Genomic DNA, 24,797 nt, shown 5'->3' on the forward strand with positions numbered 1-24,797 from the left:
GTGCTTTTGCAATTTCAACGTCATTTATAAGGTCTCTTACTCATATTCAGATATTGGCTCAGATAGTGTAGACTGAATTATATTAAATTTGGTGACTTAATGCAATAGGAAAGCGATTGATATCAGCAATTATAAAACTGTTATGTACCTAATCGTCCACTTTATGGTATTTGTGTATGTTTCATGCAGCTCAGTTGTGCGAGTGAGGAAGCAAATTTGTTTGAGTGGACCCACTCTGTTACTCAAAGTACTGTTGATAGTGAGTCACTAGCGAAGACTTCCTGTTTCAGCTGGATTTATCTGTTGTTATATCTTCAGTCTGTCATTGCGTGTGTAGAACTGCAAGCTTAATTAATTTCTTAAGTTCCGTTAATTCGTTAATTTTTTGACTCTGGGTGTTTGTGATTGTCACTGTATCTTATGGCTTTATTATGTCCTGTCTCTACTTGACTGAGATACTCATACAACAGTCTGACAGACCTTTGAATCTGTCACTCTGTGTCTTAGTTAGGACTGTGTCCTCCCCTCTCTCTGATCATCAGTCCCCACAGAACTCAACACTTTACATCTGATTCTCTCTCACTGAGCTGTGAAGTACAGAGTAACTCTACTGGATGGACAGTGAGACGATACACAGATAATGGAGAGGTGTCAGACTGTTCATCAGACTCATGTTATATTGAAATGGTTCATTCACATCATTAGTGTCAGTTTATTCTCCACAGTGAATGAAACTATTACTTTAAACATGAAGCCTTTGGATCAGGATCACAGTTAATCACATTCATAGCTTTCAAATTACTTTCTGTACAGAAGCAAACCTTCCTCCATAAGTTAACAGGTTCCTCTGCTGAAAATCCAGATTCTAATTATGTGAGAATCATGGCGCAGATTATATCAGTATTTCTGTAGTGGTTGGGTAATTTCCTGAGGTGGGGTAATTTTCCAATTTTTCCATTTAACATGACATACTGCTTAGTTCTGGGTAGAGTGCCAATTCTGTGAAAAAGACATTCTGTTAAACTCTCATCATTCCCATGAATGTGTTACTTCCTTAATACTATGGAAGGGAAAAAGCTGAGTGTGTCTTGTACATGTACCAGCTGACACTTGTGTGCAGTCTAAAACTCAATGATTTAATCACGCACACAGCCAAAACAATATACTGAACTTAGTCATGTCAAAGTTAAATGATACAAGATTCAAAAGTGTTTTGAGACTTTTTTTTTCTTTTTTCCTATGCTCCTGACCTACATCGATGTCATCAATGCGTTGGGGGGGGGGGGGGGGGGGGGGGGGGGGGGGGGGGTTACTGTGGTTTAGTAGTGTGGCGCCCACTGTTTCACATTTCTAGCCAAAAAAGTAACACAGGCAGGAATCTAACATATTAAGTGAAGAGAGGCGATTAACCCAAACGTTAAAGGCCCCCTTCCACAACACCCCTGGCCCCATCCCCAATCCTCAAAGATGATTTAATGTTCGTCGCTGAGACGGTTCCCATACTGTGAGCATTGTAGTTATCAGTATGGCTGAAAAGGTTGCAGCTACAGACTACCTCTTGGTGACAACGTTTCTATCATCATTTACTGAAAGGGAAGTGTCACACTTGCTTCTGCCTCTGTCATGTTTTCAGTTCACTTTTGCCTACGAATGAGTTTCGTGAGATCTGTTTAATTCTCTTCAATGCAAAATAAGCAACGTGTCAACAAAAGCCAGTGGAAAAAACATGCACACACAGGCTGACATGTGCATTCACACACACACACACACACACACACACACACACACACACACACATAAACAATGTGCAATTTCAAATGTCAGTGTTTTTGAGTTCCATTCTCTGCATATTGCTTAACACAGATGAAGTCAGTCAGGCACAGTTACACTTCAGTTGTTTATCAGTGTTTACTCTGTGTCTCTGCAAAGCAAACCTGCATTGAGCCGCTGATATGGTTTAACAGAGAAATAGAGAAACCCCCTAACCACACGCACTTTCAAACACGCCTGTGAAAATGACCTTACACACAAGATGTCTTTTTCAGGCGAGCACTTGTCTCTTTACACTGGCTGCCTACACTGAATATTTATAGATTAAACGCATCTGACCGTTGTCTGAAGGGAGGAAGTTTTTTTTTTTTTTTCATCTCTTCCTTTCAGTGAGTCAACAGTCTTGAGTAAAGAACTGTTGGAGGAAGTCTTAGCTCACTCCAGCAGTACACACAGAAATGCATGGCTTTCATGGACACTGCATGTTAGGCACTGGAATTCTGTTTCTTCTGCTTCTCGATGGTATGTATTTAAAGAAAATTAGTTCAAACGGTAACATTAACATTAACTGTGTTCATTGGTGGCAATTGAAAAACTTCCTTTTATGCTACTCGGCAAGGATAAAGAAAACACAGGAAAAAGTGGTTTCTAAAGACAGGTCTTAAGTCAGTTGAGAAGTTAACACACATTTTCATATTTATTCATGATCCGCATTTATAGTGTCTATGTTTGCATGCTAAACTTTTACAGAAGTTTTTTATTCATTTATTCTTAAATAATGCAAAATGCATGTTTTCACCATTTGAGTTGGCTTTGCTCATCAGTTTAGTCAAATGCTCTTAAAACTAATACCCAGCACAACATAATATTTCTTTTAAATGATTTAAGTGATAATGTAAAACCGATACGAACAATGTGTTTGTTACATTGTTCTTATCGGTTTCCAGCTAAACTGGGGGAGGTTTTATAAACAAACCCCAGTTGTGACCTCTGGTTTTAAAACATGATCAACCTTACGCAGTGACCTGTGCCAAAAAACTACCTGTGTTTACTTGTATAAAGCACAGCTTTGTCAGTAAGACAAGAATCAATGAAAGATAAGTTTAATAGTCAGTGGTTTAATCTGACTCCTGTCTTTTGCTCTGTGTTTTAGGACTGTGTGTTGGTACTGATGAGGAAATACAGACATTTCATGCAGTAGTGAATGGAACCCTGAAGTTACCTTTCGACTATCCCAATGGAAATTACACAGAGGTCAAATGGAAGATAAATCAAAGTGTAATTATCGAATGTAATAAGGGTAAATTTGAATACGGCGATAGCAGATTGAGAGACAGAGCTGAGATGAACCGTGAGGATTTTAGTTTAACGCTGAAAAACCTGACGCTTGAGGACACTGGACTTTATTCTGTTGTCGTAGAGAAGGATAATGAGCAGCTTCCAACAAAATTGTTCAACGTTTACATCCACAGTGAGTATTGTGTGTGGTCTGATCACTCTAATTACTCTAAATGTAAGATTAGTGACTTGTCAGGAACTGACACTCTTTCAAAGAGCATTTATTTTATGATGACAATTTATCATCTCATCTCATCCAGATGACAAGCAATATGTCTGTGCTCTAATTTGTGTGAAAGTTGTGTTGTGTTTTCCTATTTGAATAACTGTTGAATTAGTTCAGTTTACTGGTGGACAGTTCAATGTATTTATCTTGTACATTATACAGTGTTCATAACATTCACAAAACATCTGGTACTCCTTACTTTGAAGTGATATGAACCTAAATATGAAGTTGTAATATGGACAACAATCACTGTTAATACCAGTTGCTCTCATTTTCCATTAGGACCAGTAGAGGATGTGCAAATACAGTCAAATGTGACTTGGCGGGATTCCAGTAATGCATGTGTGGTGCATGTCATGTGCCATGCACCTGGTCACCAGAACCTGATCTACAGCTGGAGCGGGAGGCACAACGGGAGCGGGGCCCAGCTCCACTTCACACTTTCTCCAGCAGATGGAGACATTATCCTTAACTGCACTGTCTCCAACAACGTCAGTGTGAAATCCAAGCCAGTGACTGTCTCATGCAAAAAGTTTGAAAATAAACAAAGTAGGTCATATTCTCTAACACATGTTGTCATTGTACCATTAATGTCATTAACTAATGACATTTTTCTAACTGTTATTTGCTTAGCCCTGGTTTTAACTATATGCACATAATAAAGGTGTGGGTTGCATTGTCATTAATGCGCCTTTGGGTGATGTTGCAGAGCTGAAGTGGTACGTGTGGGCAGCAATAGGAGCAGGGATCCTTCTGTGCCTCATCTGTGGTATAGCTGTAATTGTTTATAGACTACATGCAGGTTCGTGTCAGAAAGAATGGTCAAAAATGAATACTCATCTGCTCATACACAGACACACAGACTTTCTAACTTTTTTTCTTTCTTAGTTATTCTCTCCTGGAAATATGACACACACAGTATTGATATATATATATATATATATACACACACATATATGTGTGTGTGTGTGTGTGTGTAAAACATAAACATTTATTTATATGATCTACAGGTAATTCTTCAGAAGTTGAAGGTACAGTCTACGCTGACATTAACTCTGAATATGTTGGACAGAAAGATGTAAGTGTGCTCTGCCTCAGCAAATGACAACAACATATCATATGTTGTTTGTCTTCTATCTGTTACATATGTCCTCATATCTGAAAGTGTATTCATGTTATTTTTTTCACATGTATGATGAGTTGACTGCCCTCATAGCCACAACCTCTACAGTGCCACCATTGTGACTGTGTACCGTGTTTTATGGTTTTACCAGAATTATAAATGTATAGCTAATACACATGTCATATACAGCATTAGAAAAGTGTTTTTTTTTTTTCCTGATTGTTTTATTTATTCATTCTTTTAGAAACGTTCAGAGAGCATTAATAATGGTATGTCGGTATACGAGACCGTTGATTGCCCTGTCAGCTCGACATCAAAAAAGGTGTGTAACCATAATCAGTAGCAGTATCTGTGTCACAACCTGCACCGCCATTTTGGACTTTTAGTTTGCCATGTCTTTGTGCTCCTGCTTTGTCTGTCTCCGCCCCTCACCTGTACCTGTTTGTCTCATTATTAACCTTGTTTAGTTTCAACCAATCCTGTGTTGCCCTGTTTAGTTCTCCTTCTATTTAAGTCCTAGTGTTTGCCTCGTCCATTGTCTATCGTTGTTTGTGTTAGTTTGCACAACAGTCACGCTGCATCTTTTTGTTATTGGTTTTGTTATTAGTTTGCACTTGTATTTTGGTCTTCATTTTAAGTAAAGTCTTCCGTTTGCCACCTTCAACCATCGTGTCTTGCGCATGGGTTCTGCACCACACCACCAGCGTGACAATCTGAAATTTGGTTTAAGTGTATGATTTGTCACAGGCAAAATCCATGCTTTAATCTAACACAGGCGAATGATGGGATAACATATTCCAAATAGATTTGTGCTTTGCATAGCTTGAAATGACTTCCTGTCATTGTGTTATACCTCTGATAACTTACTTTTTGACAAAGCGGTTTAAAAAATGTGAAGATGTGCTAGATGGTATAAAGCTACTTTAAAAAGATGCCTTTACAGAGAGCTAAGGTTTTGTCTCACCTTTCTCTCATTCTCCACACAGCCTGCAACGGTGTATGACATTGTACAATTTTCACGTCACAAAGCTGCTGGCCCCTCCTCTTCCTCTCCATACCAGGATGTGCTGTAAGCTGGGTTGACGTTAATGTAATCCTTTTATATTTCTGTTCTCTTTTTAATCTTATTTTAGACATTTAAATCTGCATTATATACAGATACAATTTTTTTTTCATCTTTTTTTCTTTTTTCTTTACTTTTTGATGCTGTCATATGTACATATGTTTTTGAGAATCACATGGTTATTTAGGCCGTATTTGCTGTATCTTTTCTAAATGAACCTTGGTAGTAAATATTTTCCTTCAAAATATAGGGAATTAGAAGGCAAATATAAAAGACAGTTTTAAAAAGACATTGAGGACATCTACATATTTGTTACTTGACTGATTTCATCTGGACTTAAGAGCCGTTCAGGGAATTAAGATGTGGTATTATAGGTCGTGAATGTATATTATGCCCAAAATATTAAAAAAAAAAACAAAACAAAACAAATCAAAACAAGGGAGATACTGACCTCTGCTGTAAAGGCCTCCTGCCACGTCCCAACTTCTAATGACAGACTGGTGGGTTTTAATGTACCCAGATCAGATGTACTCACTGCTGAACAAAGTGTAAAGAATTGAAATATACCCTCGCAATGTTTTTAAAGTTAAAGTTAGCAGAGGTTAAGCTCCTTGCAGTAAAAGTGTAAAAGTACTGCAGTTACTGTGATTATAAAACAAAGCTGTGAGGTCATTTTAACATGAAGCCTGTGCTTTGCAGCAAAAATAAAGATGTGTATTTATTGTGTGAATCATGGAGCAAATATTACAAAACAACCAAACTAATATGCCATGGAACGTGGCGCAGTTAACTGTCCAGAGAGAGTGATGAAACACACTATAATTACCTAAATGGAGTAATCACAGAGTGAAGGATGTAGAATGACTTTTTGTAAAGAATCAGTAGCAGTATTTATTAAAAACAAACACATTTTAGGGTGTGGTAAATGTTGATAGTGACTGGTGTTGGGAGTTTGTTCCATGACAAGGCAAAGAGTCCGTGGGACTTATGCGGATTTATGCATATTAGTTATACAATGCAGGTCAACAGCCAATCATCCCAAGGTTCTAAGTCTCAGTGGTTGTCAATGAGTGTATTTCCAAACTATGGTTTGGTGGCGCTTCAGAACGGCACATGTGGTAGCACGGAACATTAGAGCCTGTGTGTTGTTTTTAATTCTGCCTGTAACCTGTGGTCACTAGGGTGCTGTGAGCAGGGGGGTGGCGTGAGAGATGTATGAGTGATTGTTTGGTGGGTGGGTGTGTTTGTGTGTGTTGTGTGTGGAGCGTGGTGTGAGAGATGTATGGGTGAATGTTCGCTAGTCATGCCCTTGAATGTGTGGTGGCACACCCTGCCCTCCCAGTAAAACAAGTCTTTTGATATGACTACAGTGTGACTTAAAGAGCATAGCCCTGTATGTAATGCTGATATGACTACAGTGTGACTTAAAGAGCATAGCCCTGTATGTAATGCTGATATGACTACAGTGTGACTTAAAGAGCATAGCCCTGTATGTAATGCTGATATGACTGTTCAGCTATATTCAGATTTTGTAGTCTCTAAAACTGTTTGAATTTGCATCAAATCTGAAGGCATTATTAACCTTGTTGACATAATGAGATCAAATTTAAAACTCAAAGTTTCGGGAGTTCTTGTTGTGTGTGTTTATTTTTAAAGCAATTACTTTGCATTTTCATGACATTTATAACACTGGCCTATATACATAGCCTATATGTTCACAGGGTTCGCAAGTGAACCAGCTTTGAATACAACAACAACAACAAAAAACAAGCAAAACAAAACAAACAAAAAAACAGAAAGACACAGCAGATAGACAAATATAACCATGTACCTCAAAATGTTTTCCATTGTCCTCCTAACATACTGACCTTTCCTTCTATCAATCAATAGTTTAGATATGCACCATCCCAACCCAAATATCACATTCAGTGGTCATTTTTACAGTAGTTTTGGTGAATTACTCTTTGGCCAGTGTTCACCAAGGTAACTCTGTCATAATAAATAATTCACTAGTTATCGTGAAAAATGGCATTACAGTCTTATTAAAGCACCTCATGAGGTCAGTAGCGGTTCTAGCTTGTATGGCGCCACTGAGGGAACTCAGCCTACCTCGGGCTTCCAGTGAGACCTGAGGTCAACCTACCCCTGCCTCACTCCCCATCTCATTCTTCTGAGTGGGAGACCTTCCCCAACAGTAGCCTGCCTAGCTCACAAACTAGAATCAGGAATCAGAACGCCCACACGGTGACATGATATCATTGACATGCCATGCAAATAAGCAATAGAGAACCAATCACACAAATGTCACCATTCCGAATATTTTTGTGCAGACGCCCCATGCTGCCCCAGACAAGATGCCATCCTGGGTGGCTGTGCATGTCGCCCATACCTAATTCCGCAACTGCCTTAAGTTCTCTGGGATCAACCTCTGTCGACATTCTGTTTCACACACACACAAAAAAAGACAAAAACTGTAAGATTCCAAAATGAAAAGTCTTAGTCAAGTAATATACTCAGATGTATTTTTCTTACCTTTTAAGCAACAAATCACAACAAGGAGGGCAATGAAGAGGGTTACAAAAAGGGTTGTAAAGATTTGAGAAGTACAGTTAGTTGATTGGACCTTCTCAGGCTTGACTTCATCGTCTGAAGAAAAAATAAATATTCCCATTATTAATATTGAAGATTAGGTGCATAAGCATGCAAACACTTACAGGTCATATCCATTAAAAACAAACAAATACATAATAATCTCATATTTAAGATCCATCTTACTTTGGGATGACTGTATTGTCACATAAAGATCATATATAATACAGTAATATATTATCACATATAGCATCACAATACACACCTAGACATTTCACTGTCAAATCGCTGGACACGCTGTCCTCATTGCGGATTGCACAGGTGAAGGTCACATTTCTGTTTGGACTGAAGGATGTCCACAGGGCAGACTCATTAGAGTTTTGGTTTGAGGTTCCTGACCAGTATGGCTCCACAAAGTTATCCATAGCGTTCCAGTAGAATTGGACATCCTCTTCAGTCGATGAGCACCTCAGCATAATGACACACTGGTTTGCTTTCAGCATGCTGTATGTGATGTTTATCTCAGGCTTGCTCCTAGGTTCTGGAAACATTGGCAAAAAAATAACCACACAATTCAACTAAAACAAGATAACTGATGAAATGTCAAGAAGACCCTCAGGAACATCAAAGAAAAACTTTATGATAATTGCAGCAAGCAGCTGTGTGACATTTTCCCTGTGTTTACAAAGTTTGACTACTCCCACAATTCTAGGAATACAGAAATGGTTGTATTATACAAATTATGCTAAATAGTGGTAAAATCACATAATTCACAGATTTTACAATAGCAAGTTATTTTTTTAAGAAAATGAGACCACAGCATTTCTGTGTGGAGGACACAGTAAAATTCCCAACAAATTCATTTGTTTGGGTCACATGTTTTCATGTGATGGATTATGCACGTGTTTAGTCATACAAGAAGACTGATGAAAAACAACAAAGGGACTTCTCCCTTACCTCGTAATTTTAGAATGATTTTATGTGTCTTTCTTTTATCTCCATTTTTGAGTTCCACAGAGTATGTCAAATTGTCCCCTTGAATCAGTTTTTTAATGAACAGGTCGCCAGTGGTATGATCCAGTTGTAGTCTACCCTTGTATCGCCAGAACCGATTGAGAGACTGAGAGCCATCTTTAAGCTTTGCTATAATAGTCGTATTCTTAAATATGGACCATTCAACCTGAGTAAGCTGTGAGGAAGGACTTTCCCCGGTTTTCAATGTGATAGACTGTCCAATGTACCCGGTGACCTCAGTGGGCTCCATGAGTGTTACTGCTGAAACAAAAAGCCCAGTTTCACTGAATCATCATCATGTCCCAGTCAAGAGGTTCTGAAGCACATGAAACATAGAGTGCTCAACTTGCTATGAAATTTACTGCAATGAAATCTCCCAAATTGAACTCTGGAAGGAGGACATTTTTCATACATACTTCAAGTTGTATGTACAAGGCTTTTTTTTAAGGCCTATCTAAACAGACCATTTAATTGCATTACCTATTAGTTTATTCCTTCCCTGTGTACATTAAATAAACTGTCAGACTTTTCTTGTCTAGTAAGGAAGTTCCTCACAAAACAGAACAACCCTAAAAATGTTACAGTGTCTAAAACAGCCTACGACAGCCAGCTTGTAACAAGAGGACGCTGATAATATTATTTATCATTTTTAACATGGCTGGTTCTTGATTTGTAAACAAATAGTTATGTGCTGTAACATTCTACTAATTTTATTATAACACTTTCGCAGTGTCACTGAAGAGTAAAAAGGAACAGCTACTGTGAAACAAAATCTGTACTGCATTTAGCTTTGAGACAATGAAAATGTGGTCTTTAGAATAAGGTAGCTTACCTTGAAGTAATACAAATTGGATGAAAGCAAGAATAAACCCACGAGTCATTTTTAGTTGAAAATAGGTAGAAAGGGATTGTGCGAGGATGTCTGTCATCAACATGTGGTAAGGAGGAAGTCCTACCGAGTTGGCTTCTCTATTCTTCTTCCTTTTTTCATAAGCATGGGCGTAGCGAGAGAGACGGTTTTGCTCTTTTAGTGTTTTTAATAAATGGACTCATTAGACATCTGTTTCAGACACAGTTAACTTAGTTCATTTAGGAGGTTAGCTAGTTGAAAAACGATACCGCCATTTAGAAAAAAAAAACATACCACCAGGCTATTCTTGTCACCTGAGGTTGACAAAACAGACCTACACCTCCAAACACGTGAACTCTATCTGAAATTTGACGAACATATCACCAAGTATTGAAAAATCCATATTTCATCTGATTGCCATATCATTCAATCATATTCAACCTCTAAACAAGTTAATAGTTTAGCTTCACAGGAAACCAGTGGTGAAGTACCCCGTCCCTCAAGGGCCCCCCGCATGTCAGGTTTTTTTGTTGTTGTTTTTTTTTTGCTTTGAGTTTCCTGTGTGAGAGCTACATGCGGCTGCTCTAACAGAAGAGACGTGGAAGATAACATTAGTGGCGCTCATCATCGTATTTCCAACACGACAGGCGCTAAACTGTGTCGGGGAAACAGGCGAGGCATGTGACAAAGCCGCAACTGAACAGTTCTCGACAGTTTCCCGCCCTTCAGTTTGACTGGCACAGAACGAGCTGATCTTCCGTTTCTCAGTCCTCCCAGAGAACCCCCCCCCCCCTAACCTAAGCACTAGTATGAGAGCTTTTCAAAACCCCGAGGAATTTCAGAAAATTAGTGCTCTGTCAGATCACTGTAAATTCAACGATGCTGAACTACAAAATGGCGTCAAACTGTTAAAAAGCACCGTGGAGTCCACGCCCTCAGGGAGAAGCGCAGTTTCTCCCGTCATCTGAGTTAGACTGCATTAACGTTAACTTAAGGGGTTTTTTTTTTGTGGTCATCTGTGACCAAATGTCATCTGTGGGAGGAGTGAACAAACACTGACTTGTGAGCAGAGCCAATGAAATCCCTCAGAGTGGTTGGACAGAATACAAGTGTGTGCATGTGTACATGTGTGAAAACGAGTGGGCAAGAAAAATACATGCATAAGAGCGATAGGCAAGTAAGGGGAGAGAGAGAGAGAGAGAGAGAGAAAATGACAGAAGTACCAAAAAAACAGGAGAAGAAAAAAGATCAATGTGATACAAATGCACAGCAGGTGTCTGAACAAATAAAATAAAACAAAAGAAAAACCATCAAAATACAGGAGTGATCATTTATTAAAAAGGCAAGTTCTAAAATGATCAGATACAAAAACATTTCTCACACAGTATCAGAAATCTACAAATTTCTTTACAACACACCTTTTTTTAGAAAACAAGTTAAAGGCTTAGCTTCACTTAAAGACATGATGTTTTTTTTTTAAAAATGAAGCAAAAATTACAAAATTTTAATATCTATGTGCATGCATCAGGCCTAAGAATGAAACCGCAAATTTTTTTTTTAAATCACTTCCAAAAAAAAAAAAAAAAATCCTACATCACTGTATAAAAAGACATTTCCATCCTTACCTCCTCAACATACATATACTACAAAAAAAAAAAAAAAAAAAAAGAGACAGATCTATGTACACGTTAAAACTACAGTGGCTCACAGCTGCCAAAAAGCATAAAAACGGTTGTGTGTCAGTCTGTATTTGAGGTCTAAGGCAAATGTTTAACCAATAGCACTGGTATTTTGTATAGCCTCTTACTCCAGTGTCCTGGTTTTGCTGACATCGCTTCAAAGTGAAATGCTACAGTAAAAATGTAACGCGTGTGTGTGTGTGTCTGTCTGTGTCTGTGTGTGTGTGTGTGTGTGGTCAGGGAAGTTGAGAAATGACAGAGTGACAGTTTGGCACACATTCAAATTGAAGAGAGGGAACGACGCCAACTATTTTTCAGCGTTCCTCTGACGTAGCAGTCGGCTAATCTTGACCGAGAGTCATGTGTAACTTTTTTCAGTTCTGGAGGAAAACACAAAACCAACACCTCTAAATAAAGAATGCAGAAGTCCACAACCACCGCTGCAGTTCTTCAAATATGCTTGTCTGAGCAGAACTGATTAGAGGGGGACTCCGAAACAGGCTGACCTCAGCCCTGCTGGTAATTAAAACCATTCTTAAACAAAGCATCAGTAAACAATCAATCAATCAATGAAAAGGCCCCTTAAGGTATCAGCAGAGTTACAACAACAAAAGACAACACAATCATGATATTCCATATCGATATCTGATCACCGGTTCTCACCAGCCCTTGTAACGGCTCAAACTACCATTAAAGAGTAATACAAACTTTGAAATGATATGCAGTGGGTTTTTTTTGTTTGTTTGTTTTTTTTTTTAAACGTGTTTCAGAACGTTTCAGTAACAGTAAAGCACTTGGGGAGAACCATGCTGTACCACCTTTACGTCTGCGCGGATATGCTGCTCTTTAGCGTTATCGTGTAGTTCACTCGTGCTTGAAGTAGTGAAGAGGGTTTTTTTTTTCCCCCCCAGGTTGTCAATGCAGCCATTTCATGGTCCCAACAGGTTTTGAAAAATGTGACATTATGTAAACCACTTCAATTTGTAGTGTATTTACACCCCTCCCCCTGTAGGGGGGGGGGACAAGGACAGTGTGCACAGAGATGAAAATAATATCAGTTTGTCACAAGTAAAATACAGAGAAAAAAAAAAAAAAAAAGCCCATTCAGTCCACAGTGGCTTTTGGGCGGCCACACAGTAAATGCAGTTTCTGGAGTTAAATCAAAAGCACTTAGAACACAAGGAAGGCCACTGGAAATACTTAAGAGTGATATGAAAGAAAAAAAAAAAAAAAAAAAAAGGAAAAATTGTTTCTATGTCGGATATGAGAGTGGTTCTCTCCCTCTCACTGAAGCCCTGTTCTCTCTCTCTCTTTCTTCCGCCCCACTCCCATTTTTTTTCTTTTTTTTCGCTTCCGCTCTTCTGTTACTCTACACAGAGGTCTCAGACTGTAGCCTCATGACAAATTTGTGACTCTTGGGGTCTATGAACTCCTCCCCCAGATTCAGGAAAGGGAGGGGCGTCACCGTGACAACCAGAGCAAAGTCGAGGCGACGGAGCGAAAAGACGAGCCCTTGGCGGAGTGCGGAAGTCACAGGCTCTTCACTGACCAGGGTCCACTGGCGCCCCCTACCGTTCTCTCGCTGGTACTGCACGGTCGGGCCGGGAGTGAGGTATCGCTCTAGAAAAGCCTGAGAGGGAAACAACAGAGAGAGAGAGAAAGGGACATTTGTACACTAAACAACAGATCAAGCATATTTTTTAACATTGATGCAGAGAAATATTATTCTTGTTGACGTAAAGAAGAACAAAAAAGTCTGCTGTCTGGCTACGACAGCATTTTAAAAGTGTTATGTTTTCAGGACACAGCTTCTCTGCGATCGGTCCGTCACGTGAACGGCCCTCATCGGAAAAAAAAAAAATCAATCTCCGCGAGCAACGTCACGGGACGACGAAAAGAGAACAAAGGTCTCTTAACGCGTCGAGGAGCGGTTGTTCGGCGCTCACCTTGGGGGTCATGTTGTGCGTGATGCAGAACTGCAGGTGGGTGATGATGCTCTCCATGCTGTGGTACGGCTGCTGGCGGGTGGTGCGGAGGTATTTCTGCATCGCCCTCGCCATGGGCGCGAAGATGGCCTGTGCCGCCTCTCGCGGGTCCATCACCTCGCGGGGGTGCTTGGGCGAAGACGGCGACTGCTCGTCCTCCTGGAGACGCTTGATGTGCGTGAACGCTTCCTCGACCGCCACGACCAGCCTGGGGAAAGACCAAAGGCGCGCGTCAACGGACAAAGACCGCCACACACTGACGAACGAAGACTTAACAGACGATAAAATAAAAGAGCGAAGCGGCGTGAGTTGTGGACGCTAAATTTAAACAGCCCTCCGCTGGACCTGCTAATCATGCTAAAAACCTTAGCAGACGTAGCTACTGCAACCTTTTGTGAGAAAATGTCATCAGAAATAGATAAATATTTCAAAAACACTGTTATGCAAAGGAATGCAAAAGCTGATACCATTGTATGACGGAATGATCGGGAATTTTTCATTTATCTATTTAATTTTTGAAATGAATCAGTGGCGTATGAGGTTCCAAACCAGTTTGCATGAGTTAGCCTTTAAGCTAATTCAGCCTCTGTAGGTTTTGGCCTTGTTCTGAGGTAAACAATTTAACTTACAACTTTTCTGTATCGCTAAAACACTAAACCCCATTCCCTGAACCAAATACTCAGTGGCCCGAACACATTTATTAAATCGACCACTCTTACCATAAACAATTTTCACCCGGTTAGATACGGTTTACACGTTCTCACTTCACTAAAACATGTTTGCACAGTTGCACAGTGCACAGTTACAGCACAGATATCACACTTTATACACCACGACCCACAACTGTTAAAAACTGGCCAGCGCGGTGTAACACCGTAGGTAATCGTAGGGTTCTCCACCATCATGCCACTTTGAGGCCATACAACACCCAACACCATCTTCCATTTCTGGGGACGTCTTGTTTCTTAAGGTGATCGTTCGATTTTGCAAGAGGAGCCAGTAGTTTTTTGTGAATGTGGTTTGAAAACTGAGTTTTGCGTTCACGGTTTCGAGAACAGGGCGGAAGGTTTCAAGAAATGTGTCTTAGCGATTGTGGAAAAACTGTGAGTTAACGACACGTCTGTGAAAACAACCGCAACGTAATCGACAGTGACCCCGGCTGACCTGGCCTTGCGCTTGCGAATCCTGCGTTCCATCTCGGCCTCTTCGTAGTAGTACTCGTTGTGGGAGTTGTCTCGCCGGCGGGCGGCCGCTGCTATCATGGCTCTAGATTGGCCGGTGGAGTTATTGGTGCTGTTCTCTGGATCAAACAAACAAACAAACAAATAAACAAACACACATATGAAACTAAGCATCAACCAGACCCACACTATATTTTTAAACTTTAAAACTTAAACCTTAAATAGTTTATTTTTCCGATGTCGAAGCGCTAACATATGTTGAACGATGGAGTAATCTGGAGATATAGAAAGAAAAGGAGAGAAAGACAGATAGAGGGATTTCTACCTTCTCCTAGGGAATAGACTTTAAATCCAGACATCTTTTTGGAGAGGATGGACTTGGGCAGGTTGAGCAGAGCAGGATTATAGACGGGAAAGTCGCTGTAGTACTGATCCAGAACCCATACTGCAGCTCTCTGGATGCTACGAGAGAACAAAACACCACCACCACCATCATCAATGCCCTTCCTCAACATGCCAAAATGTCAGACACAGTCACCTACATCACCATAGTCATCCTCATACTACTCATTTTTATGTAAATATGTTAATACTGCAGCCATTGTAATTAAAATGAGACATGTAATGTTCTAAGTTAAACTTTGTTGTGATAGATTATCATAACTGTGTTTTATTTGTAATAATGCACTGTTGTATGATTATGCCAGATAAAACATAAGCATAGCACTGTGCTGGTGATTGGCTCCCTCTTGTGGAGAAAGTGAGGTACTACACTACCTGCTCATAACTAGCGCAAATACTGTACTGGTACATCACAACAGAAATACTTAGTTCCTCAAATTACTTTCAATCATACCAGAATCAGACCCATGTAACCTAAGTTCAGTCATGTGCAACCAACCACAGAGATGCTCAAAATGTTACCCAAAGTTTCCGAAACACTGATTAACTCAGCCGATTCACTCTCATAACACACACACACACACACACACACACACACACACACACACACACACACACACACACACACATACCTGAGGTGGCCTACGTTGTAAAACCGACTGGCTCCATCCGTAGTGCGAACCACTTTAAGGCAGAACGCCGGCTGCAGGTGCCGTACCTCCAGCAGGACCAGGGCCAGGTACTGAATAAACAGCAGGGCGTCCACCAACGAAACCGCATATCCCACAATGCCCCTGTAGTCCCGCTCTCGGGGCTCCAGCACCCTCACGCCATAGAACAACCAATAGGAAGCCACGAAGAGGAACACCAGGGCCAGGAGCAGGCAGCGGAAGACAAAAAAGCGAGGGAGGGTGGCGCGCGGCGGGCGGAGGAAAAGAGCCCAGGAGGAGATGAGGAGGACCAGGAGTTTGAAGGCCAGGGAGACGTAGAGACCCTCGCAGGGTGTCCCGCAGGGCTCCAGGGAGTCGCGCCACAGCAGCTGCGGAAGCAGGAGGAAGGCCAGGGGGGTGAGCAGAGCGAACAGGCCCAGGACGGCGCTCAGGACGGGGCCGGCGAAACGTCGACACTCCAGTGGAGAAGAATCCTCCAGCTCCTTGGACGCCCGCGTCAGGTCCTCGTTCGACACGCTGTGCTCGGAGGTGCCGGTCACCACCGTGGTCGTCTCGCCCCAGTTGTCATCCTGCGTGAGGAGAGGGAGGAAGAGGAGGAAGACAGGAGACAGAGAAAGAGTAGGAGTCAGAAAGAGTAAAACATTTCATGTTTACTGACTTGCGTCGAACGAAGAGCAAAGATCCGACTGTTCTCACTGTGAATTTTAAAAGTCGATCAGGCATAACTTTGACCCCCCCACCCCTTGTTTCTCTTTGCAGAGGAGGAGAACAGAGGGAGCAGTGTTTGTACTGACCCGATCGTCTCCGCGGGTGGACTCCGTGTCCAGCAGGGGTTCGCCAGGCGCCTGAATCGTCACCGATTTGTCTCCGCGGCTGCTACTGTCTCTGCTCTTCGAACGGTGTCTGTCCCTCCGATCCCTGCCATGTGCGCACACACACACACACACACACACAGAGTTGTTGGTGCACATGCAAACTCAGAAGACTCAGAGTACGCGACGCTAACCCAGCAGGACTGTGTTACTAAATTAACGCAAAGGTTAAAACAAACAAACAAAAAACTAACGTACCTGTGTTTCCTGGAGCTGCGAGAGTGGGACGACTTGTAAGAATAGCCCGAGTACTGCGACTCGTTGTCCATGTCTGGGGCTGGTGGGCGGGGTTTGCGGGCCCCTCCTCCGCCCGTGACGCGTGACTCCCCTGCTCCTCTCAGCTGACTCTTACGCTCCGAAATGGACTTGGAGGAGAGGGACAGCGGCAGCTTCAGCAATTCAACTTTACTCCTGAGAGAATCTATCTTGGAGGCTTGAAGAGAGGGAGGTGACTAACCAGAGAGAGAGCGAGAGAGAGCGAGAAAGAGAGAGAAAGAGAGAGAGGGAGAGAGAGAGAGAGAGAGAGAGAGAGAGAGAGAGAGTCAGTTTCAGTGGTCCCTGTGCTTATTGTTAGTCTATGGGAAATTTGGAACAAGGATACAGTCATAGTGAAGAACACATTTTCATTAAAAGATTAAAAATGACAGATTCTCTGCAATTGCACACACACACACACACACACACACACACTGTGAACAGTGAGCAGTGAATTTGACCTCTGTATTTAACCCATCCATACACACCAGCAGTGAGCACACACACCCACTAGGCACAGGAGCAGTGGGCAGCACACCTGCGCCCTGGGGGCAGTTGGGAGTTAAGTGCCTTGCCCAGGGGATGTTTTCCTGCCGGTCCTGAGAATCGAACCAGTGACCTTCCACCTCTCTGACCGTTAGGCCACGGGCTGCCCAGGGAACTCTTCAAAAGTTCCTCTCAACGGAAATCTTTAGTAAAAGGCGAAAGATTTCTATGTGAATGAGGAGAAACCCGAGATACCGATTCATTTAACGGATTCTCCCAAAAATAAAAGCCCCAGTGACGTCACAAGTAAAGCTAAAGACCATTCAGATGGTTCAAAGAGTTCACGGTTGTTAAGAAAAAAATCCAAGAGAAGCTCTGATATAATGATTTGTCGTGAACTTCACTGCACGGTTTTACTTGCAAGTCGAAACACCAAAGGGCACAAAGAATGGCGGTTTCTAAAGCGAGACCGGGACATTTCTTCTTGTGGGAAATGCATGTGCTTTATTCCTCCCACTTGGAAATTGCTTCAAACTACTGATTTCAAGACTTGACACAATATCCCCACAACTTGTAATGTAACTATTCCAAAAAATCGCACCTCTCCATCTCCCCCACAGCCTAGTGCCACACAGACGCACAAACACACATTCCCTCGCCCTCCCCTGCGGTCTCCGGGGCAACAGAGCTTGGCTGTTACTATGGGTATGAATGAGGGGTATGAGAGATGTGAAAAGAGGAGGGGGGGGTTGGGGGGGGGTGCACATTTCTATGGTTACCTGACCTTTAACCACTCCACCTTCTTTCTCTCTGTGGTCAGTGAGGAAAAAAAAAAAAAAAAGAAGGGAGGAAAAAAAAATAGAAAAGTTTCCACGATCTGTTTTTCTGTGTGTTTACATGTGACTGTTTGTGTGTGTATGTGTGTGTATTCTCTCAGGCGTGAGGCTCAGAATAGCTGTGTCTAACACTCACACCACACCAGCTGTGTCTGAAGGACTGTTGCAGACTCTGCCGTTAGCCAACAGAGAGAGACCGACTCTTAATTTGATCATCCTAATGAATGGCCACCACTCTCTCTTCTATTTTTGTATCTCTCCTTCATTCTGCATTGCTGTTCCTCCCTCCCTCCCTCTCTCTCTCTCTCTCTTCCTCTATCCTTTATTAAAAACCCTTTCCTTTTCTCCTAATGAGTTTCATGTGATGGAAAGACATCAGGTCTCTGGTTAAAAAGAGGACACAAACACTCTCTCAACCTTTCTCTCTCGCTCGCTCACTCTCTCTCCGCCCCCTGTTCCCTTATGACCACACACACACACACACACAGTTTGTCAGGAGTTGTTTACCAAGTTGATAAGGTGAGCTGGGCACCATTTGCTGGTGACTGATTTGTAACACATGTCACCTTTCAATCTGAAAACACTTTTTTTTTTTTTTTGGGTTCCACTTACTAAGTCACATACTCCCTAAGGATTTCAATAAACTTGTAAAACACTTGTGAAAGTGATGATGTTTTTAAGCGCAGGGTCAATACAGACTTTAAAAGAACTACTAATGAGAGTTGTGCGCCCCCTGTTTAGGTTAAGCAATTCTGAAGAGTTTTTATAACTTCCGAAGTCTACGTTTAAATGTGCTATGCATGCGACTCTGGTGTCTCATGCTGTAATAGAATATTATTGTACTTGAGGTGTTGTTGTGGACTCTAGGCGTGGCAGGTTTGATTTATGAACTGCACTGTTGGTTGTTGGTGTGTGTTACACTTCAGATATAGTGTTACTCATTGTGTTAAGTCTGCTGCGACCCACTAAAACACACACAGAACGAGAGAGTGAGTGTAAAGGAAATCTTAAATAAAATGTGACATTTCAAAACTGGAAAATCAATTTTTCTTGGTTTTACAGACAGACAAGGGTGGCATTTGAAATGAATGTTCCTATCTGTGTTGTGACAACTGATAAATTATACGGTATATCCACGGCGCTTTCTACATAAGAGTTCAAGTTACCGTTTCCTAAGCGACGACACTATCCGAGAGCTCGAGTCCCTACAATAGCAAAGGCCCCGGAAGCCTCGGGTCGCAGTGACACCTACTCCAGAAATGGCCCAGCGACGCCCTGATTGCTTCTATTAGGAAAGCCCGAGGCCTTGAGGCCTTGCTAAACCCTTGTTAGCACGGTAACCAATATGTAAATCACACCGATTTTCTTTTCGCAAAATTCAGTATCTAACAACAACTTCTGAGAAGATTTCGTGCTTTGATGAGCGTAGTCAGTGCTTTCCACATCCTCAAAACTGATCGCTTTAAATCGCAACAATGCAAAACCCTAAGCGCTGAGCGCAAAGGAGCGAGTCTTTGCCAGCGTTCAAGCGAAATCCCCAGCATATATATTCTTATTCCCGATGATAAATGTGAGGGCAAAAAAGTGCATCCTGCCGCTACATTTCAGCGGACATGCATATTTCTGCAGGCTCGGGATTGCAACCATACATATCGCAAAAAGAAAGAAAGAAAGAAAAAAAAAGATTCAGCCAGTGAAAGAAGGAGAAAAAAATTTCCAAACTAATGACCCCCAATTAAGCCAACTTTAGAGAAATTTCAAGGTAATTAGCCTTGTGCTCTTCATCTGCTATTCGGTAGATAACGGAATGTGCACATCTTGGTAATGATTAATCAACATTGCTACCTTAATGATCCGTGCATTGTGAATTTCACCATTTTTGCAAATGATTCAATCCATCAATGCCAGAGAATAACGACCACTGAGGGATTACTGCTGGTAAAGAGGACGTCCAGGACGGATACAGAAAAAGAAAAAAAGCAACACATTCAGGCTAAAAGATCTATTTCAATAATAGTTTATTATTCATAGAATGGGAAGAGTTACCCTCCGTCCCAGCTTGTATAAACTGGTGAAACATACGGGACGGCTTACCTTTTTCTGCTTGTGTCTCTGGTCAACTGCAGGAGATCTTGCTACACAAAGAGGAGTCCCGGCACAACGCTTGTAAACCGAGGCTATTGGAATTCAACCGTTGGCTCCGATATGGTCGGTTTTTGTCAGAATTTAAGAGTAAGATCCCGTTCGCTGGACAAAGAGACCAGTACTCAAAAGCAAGATCTCTCCTGATCACTCACACAATGTAAAAGCCATGATACGCTTCCAACTCCTCTAGCTTGCATCGCTTCTATGCGTCGAGCCCCGCTGCGCGTGTGAATACTATCATTCATCACTCGATAGCCTCTGGGACAACGAGCTTTTCCATTGGGAAAAATTCCATATGAATAGGTTGAAAAATTAAGAGAGGGAAAACTCCAAAGTTGTCGATTTCGAACACTTTTCGTATATATGTATGCACTGCGTGCAGTTAGTTTCACTTTGAGTTTTCAATCCTTGTTTTATGCAGAAAACAATAAGCCGCGCGTTTTCCCTAAAACTCCAGTTTGAAATGGGGATAAAATTCACCAGGTAGACCCCAGCAGTTCGTTTCCGTCGGCTGCATCAAGTAAGATTAAGGGATTCTAGTTCGATTGTTTTTCCTTTCCAGAGGGATCAGTTACACTTGTTATTTCACAGAAACTCGTATATTTCCGTCGCCTCCATTCAAACACTGGCCACAACGCCCCAAATCCACCACCTCCTCCCCCACGTTCCTGGCGGTGCCCCGCCTCTACCCCTCCTCGAAAGCCTTTACCTCACTCTCTCCCGAGATGATAGTCTTGATTTTCAGTCACCGGTTTACCTTCCCAATCCTTTTTTCAGCTCTCGCCTACCACGAGCATCTGAAAGGACTTTCCATCTAAACAATGTCACCATCATAATTTTGGCAAAGAGAACTGTTCAGCGTTCATCGTTCAGATTTTATTAGAGCTCCAAAATCATATGTCTGTTCTTCATCTGCAGACAAAAGCCCCGGTGAATGTGGGTTTGCCGAACACAGAAACGTCTCGGTACCTCGCACACCACTTGAGGCGCTTAATATCGAAGTCTTGACGTTTCTGTCAACTCATATTTTTTTGTTGAAATCACAAATGCTCAAGGGATTAAACAGACTATTTCCATGTGTCGTTGAATCTAAAAAGAACACTTAAGTCAGTTCAAGAACTTGAAACATTTTTTTTATTTATTTCACAAAACAAATGAGTCTTTAACATGTATTCATTTTCCTTCTGTGCTGCTAACAATCTCACCATTTTTTTTAAAAAGAGGGGAGAGAAAATAATTTACACATTTTTGTTTCCATATCTACAAAAATAAAATCAAAGTAAGGACTAGAGATTTACAGAAAAGGAACATATAAAACAAGGGTGTGATTTCTATATTACATGAGTCAACAAGATTAAAAAAAAAAAAATTAAAGACAAGCGTATGCATACAGTAGCTTGCACGAGCTAGGTTTCGCATGTGCAGTTTACATTTACAACCCAATAAAGTGTGGAACAAACTAGCAGTTGAAAAAAAAAGAAGAGAGAGAGAGATGCAAAAGGGGTCGAGGTAGAGGAATGCAAGAGTGAAAGGAAATGGAGAGACAAGGCAGAAAAAAGAGAAATGGAAAAAGAAAATAGGCGGGTTTTTTTTTGGGGGGGGGGGGGGGGGGGGGGCAGGAGGTGTCAGATGAAGAGGTGCGGAGGGTAAAGCTAAACAGAGATCAACAAAAGGTCTACATTTCTCCACCTGAGATATATATATGTATATATATGTATTCGGTAGGTACCCAAAACAAAACACTTGCCCTCATATGCAGTCAGGTCATTACTAACAAACACACTCTGCCTCCACATGCAGCTCAGCAGACTAAAAGAGGAGCTTAGATAGGAGGTAATAATGTTCTCCCTCTGCCACCTCCTCCTTCTCCTCCTCCTTCCAAGCAGGTTTTATATATATATATATATATATATATATATATATATATATATATATATATATGATATATTTGTGCACAGAATGGTTTCCAGTCTAGAGTCAGGCTACGTAATTCAAAATTCAAAAAAATCCCTTCACGTTTATAGTGTCATTAGAGACAACAGTGGGGGGGGGGGGGATGGTAAAGGTTTGTGAGAGAGGGGAGTTCACAGTACTTAACACTACAGAGGATGTGTCAGCTGCATGTAATATGACATGATATAAAAATTCATAAATAAGTCTTTTGTTTTGTTTTTTTTTTTCCTCTTGATATTTCTAACTGTCGATCTGACACAGAGCTGTAAAAGACAACAGTGCAGTGTAGAGAGAGAGAGAGAGAGAGAGAGAGAGAGACAGAGACAGAGCGTTACTGTAGTGTTACTGTGATGTCAGGAGATGGAATGTCAGGGTGTCTAGGACCCTGACAACTCTCTTCCTTTAGCAGCTGTGCGTTAAAGAGTCAAGAGGCCAAACTTGTTTTCCTTCAATACAGCACAAAAAAAAAAAAAATAATAATAATAAAAATAAAAACTTAAAAAGACATCCCTCATCTCCTGTTGTTTTTTTTTTCCCTTCATTTCTTTTTGTTTGTTTTTTTTTTTTTTCCTGCTTAGTGTTAACTGTAGGAGATTTACGTGACGTGAAGAAATGCTACTTTTGCAAGACATCCCTATTTACGATTTATGACCCTTGCCTTTCTCTGAGGGCCCAGTGCAAAGAAACCTGAATTTTCAAAGTCATCCGTAGCTACAGCAGGCATATACCCTAAGGCAACCGACAGCTGAGACCACCATCTTGGCTCAAACTGGAGGTGCATAATATTGACACACAAATGAGACAGGAGCCAAAATGGCACCCAGTGAATACCATGACATTTTACAAACAAGCTGTGGAATTACAAGAGTACAGATAGCTTGAGGGTAAAGTGCTAGGGGATCCTTCAAAGATCAGATTCATTTCCTCAGCCGTTTCCTCACACACCTTTTCACGTGTTTATTTATTTTTTCTTTTACCCGCTCTTGATATTCTCTCTATTTTCAACTAAAATTATGTCCTTTTTACTGACAACGTTCGGTCGGATGTAATCACGCAACTCTTTCGGCAACTTTTCTTCTCCATCAACGCTTCCACATTTCCAATTCCCTTCCCTTGTTTTTTATCTCCTCTCCAAATTCCATGAATACTTCCTTCTTTCTCGGGGGTCGTTCTCAAATTCTCTCCCTCTCGCTCTGTTTCGCTCAGTGACACTGGCTGAGAGATCATCTGCTCTGTATCTCATCCTGATTACCCGAACTTGGTATAAACACGTACGACACACAAACGATTCTCCCGTGAGTTTACACCCAGGAACAAGGCATGCTGGGAAAGGGCTGAGTGGCATAGAAGGGTAACCAGAGTGCTGGGATATTTGCACGCGCGTGTTTGTGTGTGTGGGGGGGTGCACGAGTGAGTGTGTGTGTGTGTGTGTAAGGATGATTATAAGGTCCTTAAACAAGTCTCTATGGAAACTGTCAGAATCCCGTTGATTGGATCTCTGGCTGAGCTAGGTCTGATGGACATCCTTCCTTCCCTGAAAAAACAGAGAGAAAGAGAGATAAGACATTTTAGCTCACATACAGAAAAGAGAGTACGTAAGCAGCTGTACCCTGACAGCAGATAATTTACGTACATTAATAGCTGTAAGTGAAAGTTATGCCATGTGGGAAAAATAATGATATTTTGTCAGGCAACTTCATTTATGACCCTTGCCTTTCACTGAGGGCACAGTGCAGACAACCTGGATCTTCGAAGTCAATTGTTAGCTTGCTAAAGATGCCAAGGGTCATGCTAACATGGAAACTGACAGTTAAGGGCACCATGCTGGCTCAAACTTGAGGTGCATAACATTGACTCACAATGAGACAGGTGCCAAAATGGGGTCTGGACAGTAACTTAACAATGATGCTAAACCAACGACTGTTGATTAAGATGGAGTCTTACTGACGGGATGTGTGTTTCTGAGCAACCGCTACTTGTGCAGCACCTGTGTATACTCACAACCATCATGCAGTCCTGCATGTTGCCATTTTATTAAACTGAGGTAACCGGAGAAGAGAAAAAAAAAAACACACACACACATATTTCCCCCAACCGCTTGACTCCACTCACCATCACCTGATCCTCGATCCACTGACGGCGTCTTGACCACTGTGGGCGGAGTCCTGGAGAGGCCATCAGGCACGTGATTGACAGGTGCCTCTCTCAAAGATTTCAGAAGCTGACAGTGTGCAGTCTCAATATCCTGGAAGAGAAGATGATGAGAAAACAGAATGATAAAGATCAATAACGATCAAATCAGGACAACGCTCTGCATGTGTTTTAGTTTGAGCCACACACTGCGTGGTATTTGTGAAGG

General features: G+C 41.6%; 3 protein-coding genes and 1 pseudogene across 3 annotated transcripts in view; all 4 read right to left on the bottom strand.

Moving 5' to 3' along the window:
- Positions 1-7,909: 7,909 nt before the first annotated feature.
- LOC115816409 (uncharacterized) lies at positions 7,910-10,031 on the bottom strand. The gene is made up of 4 exons (XM_030779364.1): positions 9,956-10,031; positions 9,067-9,381; positions 8,375-8,650; positions 7,910-7,959 (listed from the first exon to the last, which is right to left on the bottom strand). Exons 1-4 carry the CDS (start codon positions 10,002-10,004, stop codon positions 7,910-7,912), a joined length of 690 nt encoding a protein of 229 aa, XP_030635224.1. The 5' UTR covers positions 10,005-10,031.
- Positions 10,032-12,972: 2,941 nt separating this feature from the next.
- On the bottom strand, positions 12,973-17,032 carry vangl2 (VANGL planar cell polarity protein 2). The gene is made up of 7 exons (XM_030780697.1): positions 16,962-17,032; positions 16,686-16,809; positions 15,853-16,460; positions 15,144-15,280; positions 14,802-14,937; positions 13,599-13,845; positions 12,973-13,282 (listed from the first exon to the last, which is right to left on the bottom strand). Exons 1-7 carry the CDS (start codon positions 17,030-17,032, stop codon positions 13,022-13,024), a joined length of 1,584 nt encoding a protein of 527 aa, XP_030636557.1. The 3' UTR covers positions 12,973-13,021.
- A 617-nt stretch (positions 17,033-17,649) lies between these two features.
- Positions 17,650-17,757, bottom strand: LOC115817678 (uncharacterized; annotated as a pseudogene).
- A 5,244-nt stretch (positions 17,758-23,001) lies between these two features.
- arhgef11 (Rho guanine nucleotide exchange factor (GEF) 11) overlaps positions 23,002-24,797 on the bottom strand; it is a 28,580-nt gene continuing 26,784 nt past the window's right edge. Inside the window, exons 39-40 of the mRNA XM_030779804.1 lie at positions 24,551-24,683; positions 23,002-23,972 (exon numbers count right to left, since the gene is read on the bottom strand). Of these exons, the coding sequence (XP_030635664.1) occupies positions 23,914-23,972; positions 24,551-24,683 (192 nt within the window). The 3' untranslated portion in view covers positions 23,002-23,913. The remainder of the gene's footprint in view (positions 23,973-24,550; positions 24,684-24,797) is intronic.

The sequence above is a fragment of the Chanos chanos genome, chromosome 7 (assembly GCF_902362185.1).
Source record: "Chanos chanos chromosome 7, fChaCha1.1, whole genome shotgun sequence".
Taxonomy (NCBI): domain Eukaryota; kingdom Metazoa; phylum Chordata; class Actinopteri; order Gonorynchiformes; family Chanidae; genus Chanos; species Chanos chanos.